The sequence below is a fragment of the Protopterus annectens genome, chromosome 5.part0 (assembly GCF_019279795.1).
Source record: "Protopterus annectens isolate FY-2018-M chromosome 5.part0, PAN1.0, whole genome shotgun sequence".
Taxonomy (NCBI): domain Eukaryota; kingdom Metazoa; phylum Chordata; order Ceratodontiformes; family Protopteridae; genus Protopterus; species Protopterus annectens.
In genome coordinates, this window is record NC_056735.1 from 212,593,024 (window position 1) to 212,616,550 (window position 23,527).

Below are 23,527 nucleotides of genomic sequence, written 5' to 3' on the forward strand. Positions count from 1 at the left end.
TAATGGTACTATGTGAGACTGGGTCTATAGTGTGTGTGGTAACCTTCTCCTCCTGACTGGTCTTGCCAGTCCTATGTTGAGAGAGCTCAGCCTCCAGTTTGGCCGTATAGTTGCATCTCTCGCATGTATTTGTGTTTTGTGGGAGGAGGAGAGGGTTGTTCAGTGTACATGAGGCAATTGAAACATTGCCTCAATATTCCCAGGTACACCAGCTGAGCATGTGAGGACACTAGCAACTGATCCTCGACATGCTAGAAGGGTAGAAAAAAACTTTAAAAAAGATTCGGGCGAACGGGGGTGTCCGAGAATTGGGGGGCTTGCCTTTTTGGGGTACTATCTATGACAAGAGTGCCGTATCAAGGTAATAAGTACTGTAGGAGCAAGTGCTAGGTTTAATAGATAGAGAATAGTCTACTTGGAGTCAAGTAGAGATGATCTTTTAGTTATAGGATATGCTGATTTGATCAGTAGTATAGTTCGAGGAAGGTAGTTTTAAGGGAAAATTTGAAGAGTGGACTTTAGGTAGCCGAATAGTTTAAACCTGCTTAACCGGCACTGCCCTAGTGTGCAACAGTGGCAGCTCCACGCTAAATCGCTTAAATCGGCTAACGCGTTTTATACCAGGGGGCTGGAAAAGCTATAAACTGGCCCAAAACGACCAATAAACTACTAGTTACTGGCTGAAACCTCACAAAACTGGACAAAAGGCAGCTCAATGCTTCCCACTCCCACTGGTAAGCAAGGTAGCTTCCCTTCCCCCAAATAAGGCAAGGAAACAGTACACAGGAACTACAACCAAAGCCCAGGAATCAGCAACTCTGAAACTGGACTAAACTAGTAAAGCAGGAAAAACAAGAGATATTCTTTCCATTTTTCACAAAACAGGCAGAAACAGGTACAGCAAACACTTATAAATGCTATGAATCAGCTACTACAGCTTACACAGAAGAATTTGCTACAAATACAGTCAAATAGTAACAAACAAGGATTCCAAGTGCAATATTAAGTTAAATGCAGTAAAAACAGCTTCAATGTAAGCAAGACCCCATGAGTCCAGACACTTTCGCAATAAAATTGATTCCTGAAAAAGTGAATTTCAAAACTTACTGTTAAATCTCCTCTGGACCCCTAATATGGATGTGGGGTTAAACCCCACACATTGATAGTTACATACACCAAATACAATAGTGCTGTATGTTGAAGATGGAGGAATATTCTCAAGTACAGCAACTTCAGAGTTAGTTTGTATTATCCCAAAAAGCAATTACTTTTTCCCTGTTCCAAGTATCACACATAAGATAGTAGAACTTTCAGTGGGCATCCAATCTTGGCATACATCGCCTGCTGCTGCAGAATTCTGTAGGAAACTGGTTCAGATGATAACAAATGTAAATTCTGCACATGCATATCATACATATGTGCATGCAAAACCTATGGTATAAAACACTGCCCATAAAAGGTGATATTTTACATTGGCTCTTAACTTATGTGTGGGTGGATCATATTACATCCGTTGCACCTGCTGCCACATACACTGTAGTGATGCTTCCACCCACTTACAGGGATCCTACTAACTTCATTATCAATTCATTGCAATTGAAAAATTTCATTTCAGTATTATAAACGTATTGTCTGCTTTTGTTTAAAAAATGCATGGAAGAAAAATGAAATAAATACAGAGGGAAAGCATGAAAGATGGTGATGTTTATATGACTGACTTCTCATATTGCAGAAGAATATCCTATATGCTTATTTGTTAGTTATGCACCATCAGCTTTAATAAGTTCATAGGTTCATAGGTAGGTTCTAGGCTATCAGCCCAAGGGCCTATGGAAGCCGAGCCAACAAGTTCCCTGGCGTTCACCTCCCAAGAAAGTTATTTTCCTGTGCCCCAGCCGAGCAGAGCCACACAAGTGATCCCCGGGGTGAATTTCCTATTTCCCATCCACTCATCAAGATTTCTCTTGAAGAGTGCTAATGAGGAACTCTGCTTGACATAGATGGGTAGCTTGTTTCAGAGAATGGGGAGTCTCTGGGACAGGAATATATCCCTCCAGCATGTTCTGTTAATTGTGGTGACAAGGTTTAGGTCCCTGGAGCGTGTATCTTGGAGGGATTGGGATTTCTTTAGGTGCAGCATGTCCAACAGCTCTTGGTTTGACATAGCTTTGTATGTTAGGCAGAGATCACCTCGGAGTAGGTGATATGCTACAGAGTAAAGCTGAGGTCTCTGAGACAGGAATCTATCCCTCCAGCATGTTCTGTTTATTGTGGTGACAAGGTTTAGGTCCCTAGTGCATGTAGCTCGGAGGGATTGGGATTTCTTTACGTGGAGCATGCCCAACAGCTCTGGGTTTGACATAGCTTTGTATGTTAGGCAGAGATCGCCTCTGAGTAGGCGATATGCGACGGAGTAAAGCTGGAGTTTTTTGAGATGGTCTGCGTAGGGCATCTGTTTGAGGCTGGTAATCCTCTTTGTGAGGTATTTCTGTGGCCTTTCCAGTTGTTGTAGATATCTTGTGAGGTACATACCAAAAGGGGTGTTGTACTCTATAATGGGTCTAATGAGTGATGAGTAGAGGGGAACAATGACCTCTTTTTTCCTGGATGAGAAACCTTTTGTGATGAGGTGTGCCACGTAGAAGGATTTCCTGACTACTGTGGTGATGTGATTATCAAAGGAGAGACTACTGTCCACCTGTGTCCCAAGGTCTCTTATCACACTTTCGGTGTTAAGTAGACTACTGCCTATGTGGTAGTTCATGGGTACAGAGTTTTTACAGGCAACTAACATTAACCTTCTCCTTGTCTAGTCTGGTGAATGGAACATCAGTGTGCCTGACTATAGAGTCACCTATGACTAATATGTTGGGTACGTTGTTTTGCCTTATGGGCTATGGTTGAGTGACACACTGAGTCTGTGGGTTATGTGTCTTTTGGGTTGTGTTGGGTGTTTAGGCTCTACAGTCAAACACATTGCTCAAATTTAACTATAAATTTATAATTCTGTATATGCATGAGCTCAAATATCGATTTTATAATGCACAAAGTTGGAGTATATATGTCTCTCCATATTTACAGTTCAAATGCAAGTCATAACAATAAAGACCAGCTCATAACACTCACGGAAATACAACTTGCTATCTCCAACAGTTTTGTCATTGACTGAACTGCAATGGAGTAATGCCATGCAGTACTGCAGACACATCTGTCAGTGCAGCTTATAACATTGTTAATTAATTGTGCCCACTGACTGCCTGCGCTATATGAGGAAGGACAGCTCCATTGTGAAATATCACCCCCCCCCAAACACACACACATAAAGAACAACAGTAAACTTTACATATTGATTGCTCCAACCTGAGAACAGAGAATTTATATTTCTTTTTTATAAATTCTGAAATCATCCACCATAAATCTTTCCAAACAGTGCTTGAAACAATGTAAAAGAATGCTTCCACATTTAGAAATTAGAGCAATAAGTGTTTTGTGCAGAATGCTGGCAAAGTCTTCTAATAATCCAATATAACGCATTTAATACTATTTTCTAAAAGACTCAAAGCTCTAGTATACATGATTTCACAGCAAACTATAAGGATTATTATGCCAGAAAACACCACACTGCTTATTAAATCAGAATGTAGTTTAGCAAGTGCTGTTGTATTGATCATAAGATTTTGAAATGGTTCTTTGGCAAGAAATCCTGAAGTAAAAAATATATATTTTTTACAGAATTCATTCATTTAGATTAGAGTTATACGTCACACATTTTCCAGTGTTACACATAAGCACATACCACTATGTAAAGCAAGTAACACTTTGGTTCCAAGTATACCTTATACCCACAGCATTAACCATACAGCACAATGCATACGTTGAAGCAACTGCATTTCAGGTCTGCATTAGTGTGCATTTATTATTTGCACACTCACTCTTTGCTGACATTCCAGATATTCAGATAAGAAATCTCAGACACTAGCAGGCTTTCTATTCAGTAGTAGCATGGTTTCTGAATAATACTTCTAAAAGAAACAGCAGCTATGCTACTGTGGAAGTTGAATTGTGTGTTTCTCAAATAGTGGATATCCCTCAGGGTAGCTGTCATTACTTTTCTTGCTCTACATGACATGGGCCTGAAGTTCTAGAAAGATCTATTTTTGTAGCATCCTATTTCTATTTTCTGCACCTTAAAATGGATAATACAGATAACTATGATATGGTTAGAGACATCTGACAGAGACACATTCACATGACCATCTGTTAACTAGTGGAATCCTGTTTCATCTGGTTCTTAGCAGCAGGTTAGTCACACAATGCAAAAGGTTTCTGAAAAAGCCTTTTGTTTCAGTGTGTGAATATCTTTACTGCAGGTGCCACAGAACAGAACTATGTTTGTGTTTTATTTATTCTGGTAGTTCAGACTTAACTTCTTAAGATTTGACTTTTTAAACTGTGGTTTTATTCAATGTCTTGAGAATGCCATATTAAAACAAAGTTTATTGTGCCAAGTTTAAGTAAAAATGTTTTTTGTGTCATTATAAGGCCATGGCCATCATTGTCACCAGTCCCCTTTTTCTCACTTTTACATGTGATCAGGGTGTCACATCAACATTTTTCAGTTTGACCAAATCGCTTAGAGCCAACATTTATACTACCATGTGATTAGCACTGACAACATAAGGCAAGATCTAGAACAGAAAATGATTGCAGTTGGATGGCAAATTTGCACAGCCTTCAGCCTTCTTATGCCACAATGGCTATTTGTCCAGTTCAGTTCCTGACTGTTGTGCCTTCTGTATGGAATGCAGATGTCCTCCCAGTCAGTATCCATGAAAGCTTTTACCAAGTGCTAGAGTTACAAGTGTACGTGTGTGTGTGTGTGTGTGTGTGTGTGTGTGTGTGTGTGTGTGTGTGTGTGTGTGTGTGTGTGTGTGTGTGTGTGTGTGTGTGTGTGTGTGTGTGTGTGTGTGTGTGTGTGTGTGTGTGTGTATGCTTGTGTGTGTGTGTGTGTGTGTGTGTGTGTGTGTGTGTGTGTGTGTGTGCATGCTCAAGCACTTTCACACATCCTCTAATAAGGTCAGAGAACTTTTTATCTGCGCAGTCAATGTTATACAGGTATGTTATACTACTATTTTATATTAGTTTTTTTATTGTTTACAGTTTTGATAGTGAATATTTTATGTTTTATTCCATGCCTCATAAAAGGAATTTTAAATATGTTTTTTAATCATGCCCAGGTAAATGTTTTTGCTGAGTTCAATGTATTTAGCACAAGTAAGACAATGTGTACAATTTAGCAATAATCCACAACTAGCTGTTGGTAACACTGAATTTATCCACTGTTGGTGTGGTTTGATCACAAGGATGAAGCCCAAGTGATCAAACCAAGCCAACCCTGGGTAAATCCTGCATTAGCTACACACAAATGTTGGTTATTGTTATTGTTATACAATGACATTATTTAACAAAAAAACTCTTGACTTTTGTAGATAATGTCATTTTAACAAAAACGTAAATGTTCTTCCACCGGCTTCTGATGGTTTGGGGCATCAAAGTCTTGCCCTAGGCATTCTGTGTTGCTGCACAGCACATCGCTGTATCTGCCTTTTTTTTCTTTCCTGTTTTATTTTTTGTTGAAAGTCTACATGGTTTGAGTAGACTTTGACAAAAGGTGTAAATATTTGCTTCAGATTTAAAAATGTGATTGTTTGCACTAGATTCAAGAAGAAAGAACTGAATAAATCAACGGGGATATTTCTGTGCCAACAAGTGAGCCATATGCAATATATGTCATGCAGAAGTTTATTGTGGCACTCACACCATCAACATTTGTAAGGTTTATTCTTTTATTTAATTTTATTTTTTATTGCATCATTATATTCTGCTCCACAGAAATGTTTTCTGGAGTTAAATACTTTTTAAAACATTTTAAATTCTCCACTTATCAGCGTGGAGAAAACTAACCAGACTTGTTCCTGTGAAGAACGCTCGATTTACAATGAGCACTCTGACTGGTTTGTCCAAACGGTGTGAACATTTTCGAATACTAATTGTTGATTATTGCAGAAAAATAGACAATGAAGGCAGTGGGTGTCCCACCACCACCTCCAGTATCTTTGTGACCTTTTACTATGTTCTTTAATTTCCTCCAAATCCCAAATGTAAAGTCGCCTCACAGCTACTAGCTAAGGAAACTTGGTTTATGATATAAAATTTAATTTTTCAAAGTAATATTTATCACTTAAGAAATCAAATGTTTTAAATTTAAATGATTTATTGCGGTTGAATAATTGTATCTTAACATTGTTCCCTGCTGGTTTTTTGTAGTACATTCTATGTGAAAGACAGACGGATATAACAAATCTCAACACTGCACACTAACAAAAAATGCAAAAACAGCACTGTTTTTTCGTGTGTGTGTGTGTGTGTGTGTGTGTGTGTGTGTGTGTGTGTGTGTGTGTGTGTGTGTGTGTGTATGTGTGTGTGTGTGTGTGTGTGTTTGTGTCAGTCATGGCCTTACTATACCCACTCCCTGCATTTCTAAATATACTGTTTCCAAGATCAAAAAATCTTGACATGAGGCAAGACTTCTTTACTGACGCCATTCCCTGATCATGTTCTTTTAGTTACTCTGGTTTAACTTCTTCTTCTTTCGGCTTTTCCTGGCTAGGGGTCACCACAGCGGCTCATCTGTCTGCTCATGATTGGCAGTGGAGTTTTACAATGTCGAGTTGCCAGCCCGGCACCCAACCTTCCACTAATCATGGAACTTGTTTAAACTAGTGTGTTGATTCCCATTTGATTGGACCCCAACTTGACAAACAGCAGGGAGCCCAGTATCTTCAGCTCCAAGGTCATTGCCCATCACAGTAAGGGGCACTCACCCTCATCTACATCTAACTGGAGCTGCTCAATGTTTGTCGACTTTTGCCAGAGGTCTGGAGAGATTCTGTTGAAAACCAAAGCATCCACTGCTAAAATAAAAAAAAGTACTTTTTGAGTTTTCTGTGCACTTTGCTGACTCTATTTTAACATTTTGCTGCCTCATTTTTCTGATTTTTACTGTATTTTTCTGCACTTTAAAAAAGCTGTTCTGTTGTTTGAAGTAGCTAGTACATAGCATAGACTAGATTCAGATCTGCTGAATCTAGACTATAGTGCTACACTTGAGCACTATTCCAGCCATCGTACATTAGGAGAGCCCTGCCTGCACCCTTCTGGCAGAAGTGTGTAGTCTGAACCTCATCTGAGTTGGAGAGCATTGAAGGAAATCTCACTGTGTGCTTTCCCATTGGTAGTTTAGCTTTAAAATGTTTAATTTCACCTTTATTTAAGCCTCATGTTGGCATGGGTTTACCCTCTTTTAACCGGATCTGCTCAACATTTGGCAAATTTTGCTAGAGGACTGGAGAGATTCTCTTGAAATCCAAAGCATCCACTGCTAAAGTAAAAAAAAAAATAAGTACCTTGTGAGTTTCCTTTGCACTTTGCTGACTGTATTTTATCATTTTGCTGCCTCATTTTGCTGAATTTTTCTGTATTTTTCTACACTGTAAATAAGCTGCTCTGTTGCTTAAAGTAGCTAGTACATAGCATAGACGAGATTCATCTGCTGAATCTAAACTGTATTGTTACACTTGAGCACTATTCCAGCCATCTTACTTTAGGAGGGCCCTGTCTGCACCCTTGAGGCAGAAGTGTGTAGTCTGAGTCTCATTTGAGTTGAAAATTACTGGAAGAAAGCTCATTGTGTGCTTTCCTATTGCTAGCTTAGCTTAAGAGTGTTTAATTTCTCCTGTATGTAAACCTCTAATTTGTGAGTAGCTGCACACAGCTCATTGGGGTTCAATGTAGCCCTGTACAGATGCAAACACCTTGAAAGACAAATTTCTCCTAAACATCTGCTACTGAACCCACCCAAACTTCCCTATTGCATTGCAGGAAACTCAGTTGCGCACTGAGAAGCATTGCCATCGTTTTCATACCTAGTCTTCAATAGAATAATCCCCATTATTAATCCTAGAGCAAAATCTGGTCAAACTAGCCCACTCTCCAATAGTAGTTATAGTAAAAACTTTCCATAATGGACGATTAGTTTCCAATTATTTCTCCAGCCAGCCTGATTGACATGGGCATCGTGAGGCAATGTAGTAATTACTTCATATATACTGACAGTTAGTCCTAAAACAAATACAATAGGCTCATAGATAGGATCATAGATTAGTAGTAGACTAATTGCCATTGCTGGCCATTTTAAACCTAGGCAATTACCCTATATGAGAATCAAACCCTGCACCTTGTGTTTGTAAGGTGAACACCTTAACCATTTATTACTCTATGAAATTAGAATCAATTCTCTCATGTAACAACAAACCGGACATCAAACAGATTATCAGCACACACAAAAGAGGATCACGACACATACTCACATACATGCAGTTATTCAATAGAAGCCTACCAAAAGATTAGAGACCTCCCAATTGCAAACCACTTGCACAGAATGCAAAGCAAATAGAAGCCATTACACATAACAACACACACACACCAGTGTCTCAGCAAATAAGCCCTTAAGGCAAATGCCTCAAAACCAAATGTCCTGGTCATAAGCGACTCCATACTGAGACACAGAGATGTCCTCCTCACCACCCTGGAATAGGAGAAGGTCATGGTCAGCTGCCTGTCAGGTGTCAGGGTCCATCAAATCACACATGCACTCAAGTCACTCAACCAACAACAATTACTGCTATGACTCTGTCATAGCACATAGGGCGGCCACGGTGGTGCAGTGGTTAGCATTGCCACCTCACAGCAAGAGGTTCTCCGGTTCGATCCTCGGCTGGGGTGCCTTCTGTGCGGAGTCTGCATGTCCTCCCTGTGGTCGCGTGGGTTTCCTCCGGGTGCTCCGGTTTCCTCCCACATCCCAAAGACATGCTGCAGGTGGATTGGACACTCTAAATTGGCCCTAGGTGTGTGTGTGAGTGTGCCTTCTGTGGAAGGTTGGGCGCTGGGCTGGCAACTCGACACCGTAAAACTCCACTGCCATTCAATGTGCGGACAAGGTGATCCGCTGTGGCGACCCCTAACCGGGAAAAGCCGAAAGAAGAAGAAGACTCTGTCATAGCACATGTTGGGGTGAATGACTTGAGGCATTCTTCTCTGGACTATATGAAGACAGACATGACTGAACTCTGAAATTATGTGTCCCAGGCAGGTATGTTCCTAGCTTTAAGTAGCATTCTACATTCACCCAAGATGATGCCACAATATAGACAAAAAATGATTGACTTCAATGATTGACCTAGCTTCTGGTATCAGTACAGGGGGATCCACTATCTGTCAGCCTGGGAAGACATAGTTGATATACTATGCTGCTTTGCCAGAGATGGTCTTCAACTGTCTCCTCTAGGCTTTCATATACTGGCAAAGGCACTTGCTCCACCATAGTGCTTTTTTAGGCAATATCAAAGCAACAATTTCCAACAAAAAAAAATCCATGTGAGACAGACTCAAGGTTATATTGCTTAATGCTAGGAGCCTAAATAGGAAACTGTATTCCCTGGAAGCACTCCTCACCTTGTAAGATGCTGACATCTGTGCAGTCACTGAGACACGGGTCAAGGCTGCAGACAGCACCCCAGCCATGCAAGGTTACAATGCCTTCCACACATTCAGCCTGCAAAGTGAGTGTGAAAGAACCAAAAATGGAGGTGTATTCATCTTCATTAAAGCCAAATACATCTCAAGACTGGTTAAACAGTATGACCCTCTTGAGCTACTCCAGGTCCAGGTAACTATACATAAAGTACCCTACCACATCATTGCTAGTTACAGGTCCCCACAATGAACCAAGAGAAGTACACTCCTACCTGAACTTACTAGAGTCACTCACTATACAGCCAAACACTTTGGTCACGGGTGATTTCAACTATTCTTCCATCGATTGGGCAACATACACAAGCACAGACATGCTTGCCCTGAGGTTCCTGGACTTTGTCAATACAAATGTCCTACAACAGGGCCTCAGCTGTCGTAGACTTAGTACTGACCAACATGTGGGGGGTGGTCACTGCACTACCCCCTGTGCATTGCCCTCCCAGGTAAGGTCAGACCATAAATATGTCTTGTTTGAAGTAACGATCAGACCTGACAGCCCCACAGGAGCAAAAAGGAAACAGAAAATGTTCTGCAAAGCAAGCTATAGCCTACTAGGCAATGATATAAAAAGTAAGTAAAATAGAAGAAAGCCAACCGGATCAGGAGACTGCTGTATTACAAACCAGTCCAACAACTGTTCAGTGAACCACCAACAATGAACGCTTTATTAATCTGTGTTTTCGTCCAACAAATGACTTCATCAGATACAGCATACTTAATCACAAGTCCATTTTTATACATAGTAAATTGAACCCTATCCAATCATATCAAACTTTTATTTTCAAATAAACAAATGAATTGCAATCTTCCATTGTGTCTTTCTGATTTGACATTCTTTCATAAAATAGTTAAAAAGTATTAAAATGCTAATATTGGCCGTTGTTTTTTCTTTAATGATATAAAAAGTCTCAAGCCCCCTGCTAACACAGCCAACAATGAATTTTATGCAGAGGAGTACACAAATGTCCTATATAACCAATTAAACAACTGTATATACTCAGCTGTACCTTGCCAGATCAAAACCAGGTCCTCCTGAAAAAACAGGCCACCCTAGTGGACCTCAAGTATAAATAGATAATATAACAAAAGGAAGAAATTGATGTCTAAGAACAAGAGGGGAGTTACTCAGCAGAAGAAGAGTACCCTGCACAGCTTGAACAAGCAAAATAGATATCTTGTAAAGTCCTGTAAAGCTAGTTATGAAGCTAAATTAGCATCCCTAGCTAAGGATAATCATAAGGCATTCTTTAGCTATGTCCAAAATCTAAAAGAGAATGCCCGACTATGTGCCAAACTTATGGTGGATGGTACTTCTCATGCTGAACCTAAGGAAATTGCCAGCCTGCTAACTCACAGATTTGGCACAAACGTCACCCCCCCCCCCCCTACGAACAGCTATACCCCAAGGCATACCTGACATTTGTCCTCTACCTAGTATCTCCAAAGAGATCAGATCCACACTCTCCAAGGCCAAAAACATGGCCTCTATGGGACCAGATAACATCTCAGATGGCTTACTAGACAATCTAAAACAAGACTTAGTGGAACCACTTGGCACTGTTTACTCTCAGCCTGAACACTGGCTTTGTGCCAGCACAGTGGAGAACAGCAGCAGTACTCCCCTTACACAAAGGGTGTCCATCAGCCAACCCTGTAAACTATAGACCCATAAGCCAAACTAGGCATATCTGCAAGGCCATGGAAAAAAATCATCATGGACCTTATAAACAAGGACATAGGTGACTCTCAGACTCTTGACCCAACCCAGTTTGGCTTCATCAAACTTACTGAGCCTGGTGGCCTTCTTTGAGAATGTCACCAAAGGCCTGAATGAAGGCAAAACAGTACATGCTGCCTATCTTGACTTAGCCAATGCTTTTGACACAATCCTCCACTCAGGTATCATTGAGAAACTCTCCCAGCTGGAGATTAACCCATGCATCACTAGATGGGTAGCCAAATGGCTAGCCAACAGAACATATACTGTCAAAGTTGGGGATTCCACCACTACCAGTAGACCAGTTACCAGTGGTGTTCCACAAGGATCAGTGTTGGGCCCTCTATTGTTTAGAGTCTATTTCTCAGAAGTACAGGTGAAAGTAGATGGCCATTGGTTTACTAAATTCTCTGATGGTTGCAAACTGGGTGCAATCATTGAGTCCCCAGACAATGTTAACATATTATAAAGGGGGTTAACACAGACAAATGACTGGTGCCAAAGGCACGGACTAAAACTAAACACAAAAAATGTGCATTATTAACCCTTTTGACAAAGAAGAAGTCCCTGCAAATTAAAATATTGACAGCACCCCTCTAAGCTCAAACCCAGTGTATGAGATTTGGGAACACAGGTTGATACCAATCTAAACTTCGATCACCATGTGTCCACAATGGTAAGAAAAGCCTTCTATGTTGCAAATCTCATAAGTAAGGGTATCGCATCCAAGGCTAATAATGTTATAACTCCTCTGTACTCAGCCCTCATCAGACCATTAATAGAGTACAACACTCCCTTTTGCATGTACCTCACTAGACACCTGCAGCAGCTAGAGAGACCACAGTGGTTTCTCATCAAGAAAATTAAGAGCCTCCAAAACATAAACTATATGAAAAAAATGAAAGCCCTGTCACTGTGCACTGTATCCTGCAGATTGCTGAGAAGTGACTTGTACCATAATGGAAATGCTGAATATCTGCAAATCAAATGGGACAAGAGTCACTTACTACAGAGATCTCAACGTAGCCTATGACATTAACAGAAATGCGGGAGAGACAGATATATCTCACAGACATTGCCACTCCCCTGGAATAAACTCCCAATTCACATGAAGCAGAGGTCCTCAATAACCCTATTCAAGTGCAACCTAGACAATTGGATCGGAGACTATAAATTCACCATGGGGTGGCATCTATGTCCCTCATGGACAGGGGTAGTTGGTGTTGATCATAGACTTGCTCTGTGAATAATGACCATCTAACCAAGGACACTTACGGAACATGGGTATAACATAGCTAGGCTTGTAAAGGCCCTAGGTCCATTAGTCTAGTAACCTCCTATGGACCTATGAACCTCAAAATGGACCTTGGCAAGCAGCACAAGTCTGTCAGTAGTGACAAACCAAGAGTGATCTACATACAGAAGCATTGGCACAGCTTATATATTGACAACAGTGGGGAGCTTACGTTGATTTAAGAAAACACTTCCTGTTTATTAAATGAAAGTGGTAGATAACAAGTAGAAAGGTTGATGTAAAATCAAATGCTGTAATTTACATGCTGCTATTACCCAGTTAAAGCTCTCCTGTATGCCCAGGATGGAGGATGCCATTCTGTGGTTAAGTTGTAACATTCTTGAAGTTGTCGAATGGTTGACAGTCATATACTCTGTTGCGGTTTCTCTACAAAACATGCAGTGCAATCAAGAACAGTAACACAAATGGATGTAGAATGTTGTTGCACTGATGTTTGCTAAAATGATTTAATAAAGATCAAGTAAAATTACTTATTTTCAGTACTTACCTTTTGCTGGGTAGCCAGGTGTTAATGGGTCACCAGCTCCATTCAAGTTTAATACATTCCCACGCTGTGCTCCGAGAGGTGGAAGGTTCCAGCCCTTTGGATATATATCTACCCCTGGTGCACAATAATCCGCTGGATCAGAGAATAGGATAAGTCCAATAGCACCAGCCAACATTGCATTTTTAACCTACAAAAATGACATATATGTTTATTATAATGCATTTGACTGGAGCAAATAAAGTAGTTATGAAAATAATGTTTATTTGTTTTGCGAGATTTAGCTATATTTGGTAACTTATTATTCAATTATTTCAATAAGAAACACATCAATTTTCTCATTGAGATTTCCTATCTATGTACTTATAAGGCCCAGTTAACAATCTGCCTCAAAATGGAAGTGGATCCTTAAGTTTAATGAACAGTTTTTGTTCCCATGCTAATAAATGTTCTACATAGTTATTTCTCTGCCAACTCTTTTATCATTCAAAAGCTATCTATCCAACAGGTATCAGTCAGAAACAGCACTCCAACCTCTCTCCTTACCTCCCAGTCACCATCTGTGTATGACAAGGCTCTATCCTTGGTCCCATCTGTGTATGACAAGGCTCTATCCTTGGTCTTTCCCTCTTTAACATTCTCACCAACACCCTGAACACATCCACACAACAGGCACTACCTCATACAATTCACAGATGAGTCTATACTCATATGCACATCTGACAATGTAGCACATCTCCAAAGAATTACTCAGGAAGCTTTAACAATCACTGAAACATGGCTTTGTACCTCACAACTCATACTCAACACAAAAAAAAATCTCCCACCTCCAGTCCATGAAAAAACAAACTCTAAAATACTCTCTCAGTAATACAACCTTTTGTGTCACTTCTCATAGTAAATTATTAGGGATAATAGTGAATGATAGTCTTAAATTCCACCTTCATATAAAAAAATTGCATAAAAATATTACCAAAACTAGGAATACTTTACATAGCCAAAAACGTTCTCACCAACACAACTAAAATTGCTACCCCTTAGCTTCTACCCTAACTACTTTATAGTATTTCCATCCTTACTAACCTCTAAGCATCACAAAAATCAAAACGTGAATAATGATACAATAAATTAGCTACATTTGCAGCAAATACCCTTTCAGAACCCACCACTGCAGAGCATTAAAAAGCCTAAATTGGTTAGAACTATCCCACCAGCATATACACAGTTTTTACTACCTATAAAACTATTCAGCTCCCTGTGACACTAAATGCCATTGTAAACAACTGTGTTTCCAATCAGTCATTATGATCCCCTTGACCAAAAACTCTACTCTGTCCACAAACCTATCAAATCTGCTGGGCACAGTCTGTACTCATACCTTGTTGCTAAGACATGGGACTCTTCACTTGTATCCATCAGGTCAATATCCTCCCTCCAGTCCTTTAAAACCATTCACTTCTTAGCCAGAATCTGGTTTCATTCTTGTTTGATCAATGATAAACCATATCCATAAAAAATATGAACAAATACATACTCATACCTTACATCTCTTTACTTCCCCTTATTCACTCACTTCCTTATTTCAATCAATTTCTATCCCCTTATTCTCTTTCTAAATATGCCATAATCTTGTTTTTTCCGCACTTCATATTGCAATTCCTGTTTGTATTATACTAACTTACTTTTAATTTCTTTATAAACTGGCTACATTTTTTTCTAAATATTAAATCATTGTCATATAAATTGTATCTATTCTTAAGCAATATTTTCACATTATGTCTAATTTTATATAATTATTTGAACTGTTGATGTTTATGCATTATTTCTGAAGGTTTTAAATTATTGTTCTTAAACTGTTTCTGTAATACTTTGAAGCTTTTCCACCCTGGGCCTGTGATGAAAACAGACACTTACCCAGTTGGACTTTCCTGGTAACTAAATGCCAATAAATAAATGAATGAATGAATGAATGAATAAATAAATAAAAGCATTTGACTAGGGATCTTATTAAGCCTGGCTCCTTGTATCTTACCAAATCACTGGTTATGAGATGATGAGTGAAGCATGTTAGGCTATGATTTTACAATAACACTAAGTATCAGTCATGAAGATGAATTACCAAAGGTCTAACACTAAAAACATATTTTTTGCCTTTTTGGTGTTTATTGCCCTTATTTTTATCTTGTTTAATTGTTCTTTGTGTATACTAGTTGCAGTGGTTATTTGAAGTACTTTTCATTGAATATCAAAAGTGCTGGTTAAGAAAAAAAAGCTGGTGTCTCTAGGTAATTCATAGGACCTAGAAGAGGTTAATTACTAGTGAAATGTGGGAGGAGCTACAGACTAGTATTTTTTTCTTTTTACATAAAACATTCCATTGTTTTTGTGAGAAAGCTCACTTGGACTGCCTCAGCCACAGATTAGACCATACCTACCTACCAGCCTTGGTTTTCAGAGATGCCCTGATTTTGATTCAAGCTTAGGTTCTGTCCCTCTTAATCTCTGCTAAAACAGGTGACTTGGAAAAAAGTGATGAACTACACTTAATGAATAATGACAATAATTAGTATTTTACTTCAGAATATGTATATTAATTAACATTCTCTTATTCTGTCAGTGTCTGAAGTTAATATACTAATATTTTAAAAGTACCCCTGATTGTCCCTGATTGTTTCTGTATCTTTCCCTGATTCTGTTCAGATCTGTCCCTGAATCATTGCTATAGAATAAAATCTTGTGTCTGTTTCTATTGCTTATTTAGGTTCATAGCTGTATACTAGGCTAACGATCACTAGTTCCCTTATAAGTCTAGTCGTGCATCACAAATGTGACCCACAAATTTGATTCATATTTGACTAAAAAAAAAATAACGAGAAAAAGGTGCTAAGAGATCCGAACTCCAAATAAATGTCACCAATGAAGCACCTTCGAGCCAAATTGAGTGGTAAAAACACAACACAAGTTTAATAATCCCAATGAAAGCAGAAGCACAGAATGCACAAAATGCTTTAACTGTTTCACCGCGTTTTTCGTTCCCACTGGAACTTCATCAGATGCAAAACCAGTTAGCCAAAATTAATTACACATTTATATACTCAGTTTAAAAATTAATTATCCAATCCAATCAATTTTATAACATCCTATTAAATATTCATAAGAACATGCTGACACATCTATAAATATTCATGAAGCCATGTTCCATAAAATATCTAACCTTTTCATTCCCTTCAAGTGTCATTAAAAATATTGGTTGCAATGTGAATCTTTCAATTATTTAGTTAGGCGAATTCTACACCATATATATCTGACCCGATGCACACAATAAATTATCAAAATATATAAATTACACATAAAAACTTATAAAAAAATCAATACAATCTACCAGTCATCCCTAGCATTGGAATTACATTTACACTGCTGCCATTTAGTGGCTGAAAGCATAATACATCATATATTTAAACAGACTAAATAAAAACATTTTTTCTACATCTAGTACAAAAGACAATAAACCCTAAAATTCTAATTAATAAAAACCATCACTTCAACCCTCTTCACTAACATTAAATAAATATATATGTTAAAATTCAATTAACAACAAATATACATATATTAAAACACACACACACACACATATATATATATATATATATATATATATAAATCCTCCCAGTTTACTTCAGCTAATGGTGACAAAATGGTAACACTGCACTCACACCCGCAGCCTTACCTGATGTTGCTGCAAACTTTATGGTTTCATAAGCCTGCAACACATCCCAGAAATGTTTTAGTCATCAGTGACTCTATTGTAAGACATACATCACTCATAGTGTTGGCCAAGGACAGGGTGATAGCTTCCTTTTGAAGCTAAGATTAGAGATGCTAATGGAGCCCTTAGATCCATGCAGCTGTGATACCTATATGGGGTGAATGATTTTAAACATTTTATGTCCTGGTAGTTGCAGGGAAACATTGTTAAGTTCTTTATTCATGTCTTGGGAAAAGCGAGGTTCTGACAAGGAACATTGTTTTACCTTCACTAAGAATAATGCCTAAGTTTTGGATAAAATAATTGGTGTCAATAAGTGGATAGTAAAGTGATGTAATTTTAGAGTGGTACACTATCTGTCCACATGGGATGAGATGGTCAACAGATTTGCCAGGAGTAACCTGCTCCTCTTATCTTTTTTTTTTTTTTTCGCTTAACAAAAATTATTGCTGCCTTACAGCTTTTTTAAAGCAGAGTTTACCTGATGGATACCCTGACAAAGCAGCCTCTAATCCACATAATAAAAATAGCATGCTGAAAATAGCATGCTGAATGTTATAAACCTACCTTAACTTTGAAGGTATTGCCATTTGTGTAACTATAGAAACCTGGTTCCAGTGTAGCAATGGCATTCACTCTCTTCCAGGGCACAATGCCTATTATGAATTCAGATCTACAACTAACTGTATGGGAGTATCTGGACTTAATCATAACCCAGTTGTGTCCTGCCAGATTCCATATGATATAAATCTTGAAATGTCTGTGCCCATGTAACGCTCAATAAAATGAATTATTCCAATTCTATCCAGTCATGGCCCTTTCATAACACGTAGAATACTTTATCCAGTTATTAAAAGTTTAGCATTAAGCCAAATATCTTTCTAATGAGAAGCTTTAAATGTTTGCATGTAAGCTGGCAAAAATATATTACCATTAGCAAATATACACTGGAACTGGAAAAAATTTCTCCAAAGCCAACTTCACACTTTTTAAGGCAGAAGTGGCAAACTTCACGACACCCATGCAGACTGACAATAGAGGTACGACTGCTGAGTCCTACACAAATGCACTTTATAAGCACCTACATGAGTGCATGAATCGTGCATGAATAGTGCTATCCCTAACAGAACCAAGATGCTATCCTCCAAAATAAAAGAAGCCAATCTGGAGGTCCCCTGCCATAAACAAACTCTACAACAGAAGAAAGAAAGTAAAATCCCATGATTGGAGGAACACCCTGGTTAGCCTCAGTAAGAAGCTGAGATCCCTCATAAAATCCTCCAAAGCTAGTTACGAAAACAAAATCGCCACTGATTCTAAAGACAACCACAAAGCATTCTATAGCTATGTCAAGAATCTCAATGGCAACACTCTGCTCTGAGTTGCAGCACAATGACACTAAATATACAGAACCAACTGATATTGCCAACATCCTGGCAGATAGGTTAAGTGCTAACTTTAACCCCCCCCCCTCACCCCCTAAAGGGCCCATCTCTATACCGGAAGAATGCAAAGTTCCTGTAATCACGGCTGCACAGGTAAAAAACACACTCTCCAAAGCCAAGAACACAGGGTACATGGGACCTGACAACATCCCAGGCTGCGTTCTACATGAACTGCACAATGAACTGGCACTCCACCTAAGCACCATGTTCAATCATAGCTTCACCTCAGGCTTTGTGCTCACTGAATGGTGCCCAGTGATGGTTATCCCACTCCACAAAGGGGGAGCCACCACAGACCCCAGGAACTATCATTAGTTTAATGAGCATGGTCTGTAAGGCCATCAGATGTGTCATCATGGATCTTATGCACAAAGACATTGTTGATCTCCAAACTCTGGACCCCACCCAGTTCGAGTTTGTAAAAGGCAGATCATGTCTCCTAAACCTGATAGACTTCTTTGAAGAAGTCACCAAAGCCGTAGACGAGGGTAAGGTGGTTCACACAACCTATCTAGATTTCGCCAAGGCTTTTGACACCATCCCCTATTCTGGAATTATAGATAAACTCACTAAACTAGGTCTAAATCCCTATTCACAAGATGAGTTGCCAACTGGCTCACCCACAGAACCCACACTGTGAAAGTAGCAGACTCCAAATCTGACTTCAGACCAGTGACAAGTGGAGTACCACAGGGTTTAGTCCTGGGTCCTCTCCTGTTTGGTATCTACTTTTCTGAAGTACAGGCTAACACAGAAGGTCTTTGGCTAATGATGTTCGCAGATGTCTGCAAACTAGGAGCCATAATCATAACTCCTAATGATGTGGACATCCTACAAAAGGGCTTTACTGAGACAGATGCCTGGTGTCAAAGCCACGGACTCAAGCTCAATGCCAAAAAGTGCATTGTCATCTTCTTTGATAAAAACTCTGAACCCATGAGCTACCACACAGGTGGTAGTCTACTTAACACTGAAAGTGTGATAAGAGACCTTGGGACACAGGTGGACAGTAGTCTCGCCTTTGATAATCACATCGCCACAGTAGTCAGGAAATCCTTCTTTGTGGCACACCATCACAAAAGGTTTCTTATCCAGGAAAAAAAAGGTCATTGTTCCCCTCTACTCGTTAGTCATTAGACCCATTATAGAGTACAATGCCCCTTTTGGTATGTACCTCACAAGACATCTACAACAACTGGAAAGGCCGCAGAAATACCTCACAAAGAGTATTACCAGCCTCAAACAGATGGCCTATGCAGACCGTCTCAAAAAACTCTAGCTTTACTCCATCGCATATCGCCTACTCAGAAGCGATCTCTGCCTAACATTCAAAGCTATGTCAAACCCAGAGCTGTTGGACATGCTCCACTTAAAGAAATCCCAATCCCTCCAAGCTACACGCTCTAGGGACCTAAACCTTTTCACCACAATAAACAGAACATGCTGGAGGGATAGATTCCTATCCCAGAGACTTCCCATACTCCTGGAACAAATTACCTATCTATATCAAACAAAGCTCCTCATTAGCACTCTTCAAGAAAAATCTTGATGATTGGATGGAAAATAGGAAATTCACCCCAGGGAACACCTCTGTGGCTCTGCTTGACAGGGGCACAGGAAAATAATTTTGTTGGGTGGCGAAAGCCAGGGTACCTTTTTAGCTAGGCTTATATAGGCCCTAAGGCCAATTGCCTAGTACCTACCTATGAACCTATGAACTTTATAAATAACAATTCTTTTGACTAAACTGTCCCCCTGATACCCTCCTTTACTATATATTTCTTCTTTTTTATTGTGCATATATATATATTTTCTACATATTCCTTTATGTATTTTCTTATTAGAGACATTGGTATATGTTTTATGGTTGTGGAGGAATATTGCTTTAAATGGTGATGTCATACTGATTGCTTTAGTATTTAATCATGCATCATTTGCAGTGATGTGGTCTGATGAAGCAACATTAAGTTGTGAAAGTACTCACCTATTGTTTTTTGTAATAAAGTATTGTGACTGATCTCCAGTGTGTAACTTTGGTGCCTTAATTTTACTTTTGTTGTCATGCGTTTTTGGGCACCTTAGTGTACCTGAAGCCGTTTGAGTTTGTATTTTCATCCCTAGGGCCAATTGCCTAGTACCTACCTATGAACCTATGAACTTTATAAATAACAATTCTTTTGACTAAACTGTCCCCCTGACCACAACAGGTGTCATACTTCTAGGTCTTGTCCTCACTAATGCATACCTCAATTGTACCTTTATTCTTGTTATCCCCTCCCTACTTACATCTGACCATCTCGTTATGGCTTTCTCCCTAAAAAACTGATTCTCTGCTCCTGTTATCTTGTCTCCTTTCAATGATTATTCCAAAACCAATTACTTACTATTTGTGAATCTTATTCACAATGAGGAATAATATAGCTGCTCAGAAATGACAATCACATGACTGCCATCAAACCTTGTACTTCAGCCTGCTGCCTTTTTCTTTGAATTTTTCTCTTGCTTAGATGGATGTATCCATACCAAACTAATGCACACATAATGACAAGCTCTATAATAAAGAGAAAAATCTTTGTAAAGATCTCTACTTCATCATTATAAAAAGGACTTAAAACTCACAATTCCCTTTGAGCAAGGTTGACTATGAAGACCTGGTTTTACCCAGTTTTACAGACGACCTAAACACCTTGCTCTGTTATATAAGGAAACTAAGAAGTAACCAACACTGTTGTATCAATATGATCTGTAATGAAAATTTCTGCTTTGATCTCAAGTATATTGCAAATATTTTTGGTAACAAATTCTCTTCCACCTACCCCACACCAACTCTTCTCTTTGCACCCATTCCCCTTCACGCCTCCTTTCCTGAAAGCAAACTTGACCAAGTCCTTTCAACACATTCCAGAATTAAAAACAGCTCCATATGGGTTTATCCTCAAGCCTAAGAAATGCCATATAGTTTTCTTAGGTAACTCCGCCCTCATTGCCAGGTATCATGCATGTAAAGTCTCAGTTAAAATTGACCTAGTTATAAGACCCTTAGGATGCTGTAGAAGACAGAGGAGAGAAATTGTGGCTTTTAGTCTATCAGAGAAGCTAATGGCATTAAAAACTGACATCTCTTTTGGTAAGAAACACTGAGGTGTCAAAGTCTTGGCTTAGATGCCCATTGAGATACATACCAAAGCAATCATTATGTTCAATAACAAGGCTAACAAGAGACCAGCTGCCATAATGGTTAAGAGCATTGCCCCCCCCCCCCCAATGCATAAGGTACAAGGTTTGATCATGACATCTGTCCAGTGCTTGCTTGGAGTGTGCAGGTTCTCCCTGTGTCTCTTTGGGGTTCCTCCCATCCCCCCAAAAAACATGTTGAGTGTTTCCATCTCAAACTCACCTAAAGAATGGGGGAAGAGTACTATAGACCAACCGCTTTGGACATGTACTGTGGCTAGCAGTATCCTCAAGATAGGGGAACACAGATCATAGACTGCATGCCATGTCAAAGCTAGCCACACGAAGATGTACAAATATGGCTCCAGGTGATCCAGTCAGATTGACTAATGTCATCAAATGAGCATAGGTATTTGTTCGTGATAAGTGGGTTGAGGACTCTGCCTACTCCAACATACACCAGGGTCCCATACTAACAGTTTGAGTGGTGTATGTGTGCCTATTGGCCAGCGTGTGTTCACCATAAAGTTCAGCTGCCTGTGTCCAGTTGCCCAGATAGGGTTACCTGGGATAGATCTGTTGAGCAACATCTGGACGTAAAACAAATTAAAAATGTGAGCTAAGAATTGCCACTCTCAATATAGGTTCACTGATAGGACACAACTTAGAAGAGAATGACATGATGGCAAGGAGAAGGCTGGACATCCTATGTATCCAGGACACAAGATGGAAGGGCAGTCCAGCAAAGCAGTCTACTACTCAGGAGAAGGACAGGCTAGAAATGGTGTGGGAACTGCGGTAAGGGAAAGGCTTCAGAAGACAGTGAGGTACTTTGACAAACTTAGTGACAGACTCATGACAATAAGACTCCAGTGTAATGACAAGGTAGTATTCATAATCTCAGCCTATGCACCACAGAAGGGTTGTGATAGCGAAATGAGAAAGCAGTTGCAGGACTGACTATATAAAGCAGGACAACAGGAATTAGTGTTGCTAATGGGTGACCTGAATGCACATATTGGGACAGACAAAGAGGGATATGAGGACTGCCTAGGTCCACATGGGAGGGGCAACATGAATAAAGAAGGAGAGTCCATTCTAGACTTCTGTCGGATAAAAAGCTTGATGGTGGTCAACACATAGTTCAGAAAGAGAGTCAGTCTGATGATCACATACAAAAGTGGCTAACATCCAACTCAGGTAAGACTACCTCCTTGTAAGGAAAGGGCACTGGAGTAGAAATCAGCAAATGTGAAGTCATCTACAGTGAAGCAGTTGGCCCACAGCATAAACCACTGGTTGCCACACTCAGCTGCAAGCAGTACTCATTAAAAGCTCTAGTAGAGACCAGGCTGAAGACCTGAAAATTGACTGGAAGAAAGCACAACAGTTCAAGGAATTACTCAAGGCTCTAGCACATTAGGAAGGAGAGTGAAGTATCTGGAGTTGAAGAAGAATGGAAGCACTTTAAAGCAGCATGTGTAAGGGTTATAGAACATATATGCGGCTGAGACAGATATGGAAATAAGGTACATAAGGAAATCTGGTGGTGGAATGCAGAAATCCAGAAAGTCCTCAAAAGAAAGAAGTACAGGAAAATGTGGGAGAATGAAAAGACAGGCCAGACTAAGAAGAAATACTAGTTGGCTAACAAAGAGACTAAGAGAGGAGTTGCAGTAGCAAAGAACAAGGCATCAGAGGCACAGTACCTGCTTCTGGAAAGTAACTGAGTGGATGGCACAAAGAAACCCTATCAGGTTGCATTAACAGAAAGAAAGATAAAGTTCATAAGGGATACTAGCAACAACCTGTTCACCAGTCCACAGGACACCAAAGGCAGGTAGAAACAGCACTATCAGCAGCTTTTGAACAAAGAAAACCACACAGAAGCTGTACTGCCCCAGAAACAGTCTATGATGAAAAAAAGAGGAGGAACCATCCTGGAAGAAGTAGGAACAGCACTAAGGAAAAT

The 23,527-nt window shown here is 39.6% G+C and overlaps 1 protein-coding gene across 1 annotated transcript in view; it reads right to left on the minus strand.

Annotated features, from left to right (window-relative positions):
• LOC122802543 (glutamate carboxypeptidase 2-like) overlaps positions 1-23,527 on the minus strand; it is a 1,225,297-nt gene that overhangs the window by 745,289 nt on the left and 456,481 nt on the right. Inside the window, exon 6 of the mRNA XM_044072203.1 lies at positions 13,174-13,360. Coding sequence (XP_043928138.1) covers positions 13,174-13,360 — 187 coding nt within the window. The remainder of the gene's footprint in view (positions 1-13,173; positions 13,361-23,527) is intronic.